Here is a 7,402-nt window from a genome sequence, read left to right on the forward strand (position 1 = left end):
GCTGCTGCCATGGAAAACAGCCCTGGTGAATTCTAGAGCTTGAGAAATCTGTGCTTTAGTTTGAGACTAAACTTTGTTAAACTGAATCACCTACCAAAAAAGGCTTATCAAATGAACACTACTTTTTTTAAAAAAGTAATTAGAGGCAAAATACAGGTATCAAACACTTAGTATACTTCTTCAAATAAAATACCTGCACTGTGATACTAGCTAATAACAGTAGTTATAAGAGGTTACAATAATTGTAGTAACCAATTTCTGTGTATAACTAAAAGACAGATATTGTAGTACAAAAGCAATGTTTAACTCAACTGCCAAGATGCTATTTAAAGCAGCAGCAAGAAATGACATAAAGTTGCTCTGATTTGCCTGGAGCCCAATTACTTAACACAGGATCAGTTAGGCTAATCTAATAGCAATCCTTAAGGCCATGAATTAGAGTCCTAATGTGGGTCCTCTGTTGTGGTGTGAGTGACTCCACAGAAACCTGTTGCCTTGGAATGGCAGTTGTGGTCAGAACTCAAACAAGCCACTACTGTTTCATTAACTTCCAGTTAAACATGATGCTTAACTTTTGGTTTGTTTGTATATAGAAAAAAAATAGTTAGGCTTTCAGAATAATGGACCAGTAGTTTTCGTATGCAAAGTACTTGTACTAAAACCCGTGGCAATTGGATACCACTCTAAATACTACTATTACCTATGATCACCCTTCATAAGTCTGTGGCCCTTGCTCTGGCCATTCCTATTGGTCAGTTCAACATAAGTTTCAAAGTACTTACTGCCTTATAAAAGTCACATTCAAGATGGTCCCTTGTCTCAGCAGGAGATAATACACTGTGGTATAATTTTGATTCTCCTGTTCACTTACAAAGAGAAAGCAAGGGAAGGGAAGTCCTGAGCTGCTTTGTCAAGAAAGATTATAAAATGGAATGGCTTGTTCAATGTATAGAGTGCACCCTTTCACGTGCTACACAGAGCTCTCCTTTATCTATGCTCATAAACTAACAACAGTTACAGCCATCTCTGTCTAGGTACCAAGTGCTTGATGGAGTTTCTTTGTTCGCCTTCGGATAGCTTGAAAAAGTTTCTGAGATCGACGCGCAGACTGTAAGTTTTGTGCCATTAGATAGTAGTAGTTTGATATTGCATGTTGCCTGCAGAAGAACAAGACTGCCATTAGCAGCGTGAAGTCAGTAAGGTTAATTAACCAGTTGTCACACAAATTGCTGGAAAACTGTTAGATGGGAGCAAGGAGGAGGTCTGGGACCTGTATACTTTCACTGTATAACAGTTGTGAACACTAGCAAGAAAATATTTTGTTACCTTCAGTGAGCATAAATGGCAGTACACAAATTAAGTACTGCAACACTTTAACTAGCAACAGGAGCATTTCTTGTGATATAATCTAATTCATTAAAATGAAAAAAATTAGAACAATGCATGGAGCTGGCAACTACAAGCAGTTTGAGATCAAGGTTTGTTTCGTCACGGAAAAGATGAAGAGGGAGCTGTAAGACTAAAACTCATGGTAATTGGATACCAGGACAGAAAGTCATATGCAAGACTGTAAGGGCACCTCCAAAAAAGTTTATTTCACAATTATTCCAGTAGGCAACCTAAAAAAGAGCCACTGACAGAGCAGGCAGGAGAACTGGACCAAATTGCTCAGTGGAAGCAGTACACATCACTGTTTAAAGCTTCAGTCAAGCATTTGAAACTGCTCTCTTTTCCTGAAAAGTTACAGCAATCAATGTCTTATACCTGTCTTTGTTGCTAAAATAGGACATAGTGTTCAGGGTGTAACTTTAACAAAAGGAACACTTCCAGCTCAATAGCTGAAGATATTAATGTCACAATACAGATCTCAGTGAAGGTAATAGAGGCATTGAACCTCTATGGTTCAATGAATTGACACTGGAAGTGATGTTTAGAAACTTACAGCAAAGAATTTAGGTACAATTGCTGTGTTTAAAAATGCCAGCAATACAGGTATCAACTGCTGTTATTGTGATAGCATCATCTTAACTGCTAAGACAATGCTAGGGATGGAAAAGAAAGGCTGTAAAATTAGGCAGCTCAGGGTAGTAGTTTGTTCTGTCATGCTTTGTGATCTTCATTAGTAATCAGTGAGAACTGAGGGCGAGTGACAAAGACATTAGTACCAGTAGTTTTCTGGTCTGGGGTGAGAAAAGCTGCTGTTTGCATAGAAGCCCAACTTACAGTTCATTGCGAACCCACAAGGTCTCACTAATCCACAATGTAGAGGTGAAGTTTTACAACTGCACAATGATCTGCTGTAGCAGAGACAGCCACAGTGGATATGTGGGAAGAACCCTGTGGTTCCGCATAGTAATACTTTAAAGAAGCATGAGTTAATAAGCCTTTCTGTCTCCAAACAGCAGGTTTTCTCCCCAGAGGTGCATGCAGGTATAGACAAGGTAAGTGAACAACTACTTTACCTGGTTGATACTATCTTCAGTTACGAATGAGAGAAACTGTCATATCACTAACAGATGGGAGAATATTAGGAGTGAGATGTAGTGAACTTTCAATGGATATGATCATTAACTTAATACAAGATTTAACCTATAGTTACCTAGAAATGGTCCCATTGGTAAAAACTGAATTTTTGGAAACACATAGGACTTTAAGCCCTTACCTTTTTCTAGATAAAAGTACTTAATGCTAAGCCCTCTCTCAAGGATTTTAGGTGCTGGACATTTAATTACTTGACATAGAATCATCATGTGTTCTAAGAGAGGAGGACATTTAGGGAATTGCCCTGTGGCAAGACTTCTGACCTTTAGTTCTACTGTCTTAATATGTCTAACTCAGAATGACATAACCTTTACAAACACAGAAGCCTACCACCTCATGGATTAACCAAGGTGTTGTATAAGACATGTCTGCATCCTCTAAGTTTTTGAGTTATGGGTACCATGGACTATTTGTTAATGTAATGGTACCTAATAAAAGGATTTTCTTAGAAATGTGCAGGTACCAATGACAGTGTCAATGCAATGGGGATCCCCCCATTCCCTGCCTCCCCCCAACCTGGACTGGCACCTCTTTTAGACAGGGCAAGGAGGTACTGCTCTCACACAAGATCAAAGGTAGGCTCTTGCTGGGAAAAACCTGACTTCCACAGCAAGAAACCTGAAGACAAGGAGAGCATCTGACAGGTTTTAGGAGCTGCAAGTCCAATTGCAGATTTAATCTGCACAGGTATCTTGAAGAAAGAAGGGCTCTGCTACACTACATCTGATAAAGTTCTGCAACTATTCCTGATCCTGAGCTACAAGGATCACTTAGCCTGCAATTGGTAATGTCCAAGTGGGAGGTTGTCCTGGTTTCAAGTTCATTTTCTTCCTAGTAGCTGGTATAGTGTTGTGTTTTGGATTTAGTATGAGAAGAATGTTAACACACTGATGTTTTCAGTTGTTGCTAAGTAGCGTTTGCACTAAGTCAAGGATTTTTCAGCTTCTCATGCCCAGCCAGCAAGAAGGCTGGAGGGGCACAAGAACTTGGGAGGAGACACAGCCAGGACAGCTGACCCAAACTGGCCAACAGGGTATTCCATACCATGTGACATCATGCCCAGTATATAAGCTGGGGGGAGTTGACTTGGGGGGCGGGGGGGGTGTGTGTGTGGAATTGCTGCTTAGGAACTAACTGGGCATCGATCAGCAAGTAGTGAGCAATTGCATTGTGCATCACTTGTTTTGTATATTATTTTATTATTATTACCATTATTATTATTTTCTTCCTTTACCGTCCTATTAAACTGTCTTTATCTCAGCCCATGTCTTCTATTTTTTTTCCCCGATTCTTTCCCCCATCCCACTGGGCAGGGGGAGTGAGCAAGTGGCTGTGTGGTGCTTAGTTGCCAGCTGGGGTTAAGCCACAACAGAGGCAACCTGTTGCTGAAAGTGGAGGGAGAGTTAGTGGTATTTACCTTTCCTCTTGCACAATGGCATCATCAAATGCCTGGGAGATACGCTTCAATTGACAAATTCCTGATGAGACCAGCTCCAACTCACAGTCAAGCTCTCTGCAAAGAGAATGGTCGTTACTAAAGATCAAACGGGACAGACTGACTAGGTGACATTACCCAAGCCTCTATCCCTGCAGTAACAAATCTAGTTACCTCCAGACTTTATCCAGAGAAGTTTAGGGCTGTAGCAATCATGCTTTTAATTCCAGTGACCCAATTGCTTCACATCTCCATTCATGCCAAAGACAGCTATCTTCTAATTCAAACACTGGGTTCAGATTCATGAGGCTTGGATTCAGCTTCTAGCTTGACATTTCTCATGTGACTTTGACCGAAACAAAAACCTATGTGCACATTATGAAGTATTTCCCTATCTCACAACCCTTTATCTAATTTGTGTTAAATCTTCAAGGCAAGAATCTATCTACTCTTTATAAAGAGCTCAGCATAAGCGAGGCAATTCCAGGTATCTTTGCTATACAAATAGCAACTTTGGAAAAGTTAAGAGCTAAGTAGGAGTGAGATGCATTTGGAAGCATTTTTCTTTACCAGAAGGGCATCAGCAAGAAACTTGTGTATGTCTCTAGTATCTGATGGGGACTGGTGCTGAGAAACATGGTATAAACTTACTCAGTGGGAGAGTGACTTTTAAAAAGTTCTTGTCACAGCACAAAATTAAGTTTCATGTTTCAGCTTTATGCAGTGCTCAGTCCCTGTCTATACAGGGACCTGTAACTACTCTCTTAACTGTTCAAAGAGCACACCCTTTCAGGGGAATAGGATAGCAACCTTCATATCTTGCCTTTCACCTTACAAGATACTCTAATCACAGTAATTAAAAAAGAAAGGAATAATGTTTACAGAAGAATGGGGCTTACATCTTTCTGCTGGCAGGAACAGGTGATGAATAAGGGCTCTTCAGTGCTGCTGCTCTTCTTGATCTCCGGAGAGAGACAGCATCTTTACCAAGCCAGGATGAGAAACCCCTCCATTTTCTGTGTTCTGACACCCTTGGTGGCCCAAGCAAGGCTCTTTTGCTGGATCCTGGGGTGCTTTTGGAACTGGCTGCTGGAGTAATGCTCTTCTTAGGGCAAGCAGTTCGAGGTGTAGTACTTGTTTTCTTGGTAGAACTGGTTGCACAGCTTCTGCTGATGGATTCAGCTGGAAAGGTCACCATCAGGTCTTCTGGGCTTTGGCAAGACTTCTGTATTTTCTGAAAGAAGCATTCATGCTAAATGAACTCAATTAGCCTAGAGTTTGGAACCAGAAAGACAAGGAACATCTGAGCTGAATCCCTAGCTTTCATTCTCATATCGGGTTTAGTCTAGCATGAGTGCTTCTCAACCCCCTGTACCCATTTGCATTGGAGGAGTCATTTGCTCCCTCAATCCTTGGAACTTGTCAAGGACTTCAGCAGGCGTTGGAACAGAGCTCCTGCTGCTCTTACACAGGAAAGACCCAGGCTCCCTAACATATAATTGATGTTGTTAAAATCAGAGGTCTCCTCCAAAGGGAAGTGCAAGCTTGAGTTTGCTACCCTGCTACCATCCAGCAGTTTTTGTCAGTCCAAATTTAGATTGACTATAATGAAGAACATGCTAATAAATAATATGGGTACAGGAAAAGGAGTGAAAAAAAAAATCCAAAGTGCTACACATTTATCAGAAAAAAATTTTTGCAAGCAATGGCAGTCTTTTACCCACCTTCCTCCTCGTAAAGGCTGCTCTGCCATACATGAGGAAATACAGTAGGGGAAAAGCATTTATTTAGTAACAAAATAAAAGTTTCGATGGAACTACATCTCGTGTTTCTTCTTTGCACCTTCCTCTCTATTCTGCCAGATCCATAATTTGCCTGTCTGTACTTTAGCAGGGATATTAAAGATTTTACTAGTTAGTAGCTATGAGACAACCATTATGGTGCGCAAGGGTGTGGGATAAACCCTCTGGAATACAGCATTCTGTACAGACTCCAGAAATCTTAGTACTGAAGTTGAAGCAAAAACTAAACTCCATCCACACTCCACTGCAAAGGCAAAGTACCTGGGACACTGTTCCAAAAGCATTTTTTGCTGTTCTTTTAATACTCTGAAGAGTTTGGCACTTCTGTCTTGCTTCCAGACTTTCCCACGTTGGGGTCTTATGAAAATTCAACTCTACTTGCTTTAATGGCGCTCGCTTCCTTAGAGACATGCGGATGGTACTGAGAGAACTCAGAGAAGCCCTTCTTTTGAATTCGTTGGGTACGGGGCTCTCATTCTCATCAAAGTCAGCTAGGAGCTGGTGTTTCCGCCAGGCCATTGTTGCCTTGACATTTTGGAGCACAGATACCATCTTGTTCCAGTACTTGGTCAACCTTATTTCTAAAACAGTCAGAATGAGAACAAGAATTAGACAGAGCAAGGTACAGAGCAGTCCAGAAAAGGAGAAATGGAAATTGTTATACAATATTTTCAGTTACATTTGCCTGAAACCACAAAATCAGAGCTGAGCAGACTTTTACTGGGAGGCTTGAAGGAGAACACCATTGATTTCTACAGCTATTTAGGTCGTGCGTGTTCACGAAGAAGTCTTACATTGCATTTCCAGCACTGGACATCAGACCTGGTAAGCTGTGAGTCTCAAGTTTGTGAGGTGGAATGCTCTGTAACTGCAAGTTTCTTGTTGGTGTCTCAGACTAAGGTCTCATATCCCAAATTTTTGCCTTCATTCATCAGAACAGCCTTCTGCTGCCAGATGACTTTACACAGCTGCTACTGTCTTCTGCCTGTTATCTATAGGATATATGACAATTTAAACATATATATAGTTTAAATTCTTCATTTTCACTAGCTATGAAGCTAGGATACTGCTAGCAAATTACTTCTAAAAAGCAATTGAAATGCAGATGTACTTTAGCAATCTGAACTGAGTGTAAATTAATTTTACCAATATTTCATGGCAGATTACTGTTAATAAAAAAAGCTGGGAGGTCTCTACCATCATTATACCACATATTAGGAAAGCCTATCGATGCCTCTTACTATCTCTGCGCTCCCAACTTGTCTCCATTTCTCACAAGTGTCCTGATTTGTGTCCGAAAGCAGTAAGGCTTATTGAAATCCTTCTATTCATGAAGGCGTTTGGGATATCAACACCTTTAATGCATTCCTGCACGCGGCAGCAAGGAAAGGCTAGTAATCGGGCAGCCAGTCACTTCTCCTACTAGCCGACGGCTCATCCGGCTTCCTTTTGATAAACTGCTAACCACTGTTGATTAATTTATGCTGAAAACACTGCCCGGAAGGCAACAGCGACCGTCCCAGGGTTACGCTTATCTGTTCCCGCGCCGGCACCGCGCCGCACAGCCCGGCGCTCCGGCTCAGCTGCAGCCCGGGGCAGAGGACGGGCACCTCCCGCGCCAGCC

At 41.4% G+C, this 7,402-nt stretch overlaps 1 protein-coding gene across 1 annotated transcript; it reads right to left on the minus strand.

Annotated features, from left to right (window-relative positions):
* Positions 1-459: 459 nt before the first annotated feature.
* FAM64A (family with sequence similarity 64, member A) lies at positions 460-6,659 on the minus strand. Its single transcript, XM_010573888.1, has 5 exons — positions 6,573-6,659; positions 6,040-6,359; positions 4,876-5,210; positions 3,959-4,054; positions 460-1,157 (listed from the first exon to the last, which is right to left on the minus strand). The coding sequence occupies exons 2-5, from the start codon at positions 6,328-6,330 to the stop codon at positions 1,031-1,033; spliced, it is 849 nt and encodes a 282-aa protein (XP_010572190.1). The 5' UTR covers positions 6,331-6,359; positions 6,573-6,659; the 3' UTR covers positions 460-1,030.
* Positions 6,660-7,402: the final 743 nt, after the last annotated feature.

This window comes from Haliaeetus leucocephalus, unplaced genomic scaffold, assembly GCF_000737465.1.
Source record: "Haliaeetus leucocephalus isolate CR32 unplaced genomic scaffold, Haliaeetus_leucocephalus-4.0 Scaffold395, whole genome shotgun sequence".
NCBI lineage: Eukaryota > Metazoa > Chordata > Aves > Accipitriformes > Accipitridae > Haliaeetus > Haliaeetus leucocephalus.

Excerpts from the sequence above, each read along its gene's own strand:
- FAM64A (XM_010573888.1), bottom strand. The coding sequence starts at position 6,330 with ATGGTATCTGTGCTCCAAAATGTCAAGGCAACAATGGCCTGGCGGAAA. Across the intron at positions 5,211-6,039 it reads CTTTTGGAACAGTGTCCCAG|AAAATACAGAAGTCTTGCCA; the intron begins GTACTTTGCCTT and ends TGCTTCTTTCAG. Across the intron at positions 1,158-3,958 it reads GCCATTGTGCAAGAGGAAAG|GCAACATGCAATATCAAACT; the intron begins GTAAATACCACT and ends GTTCTTCTGCAG.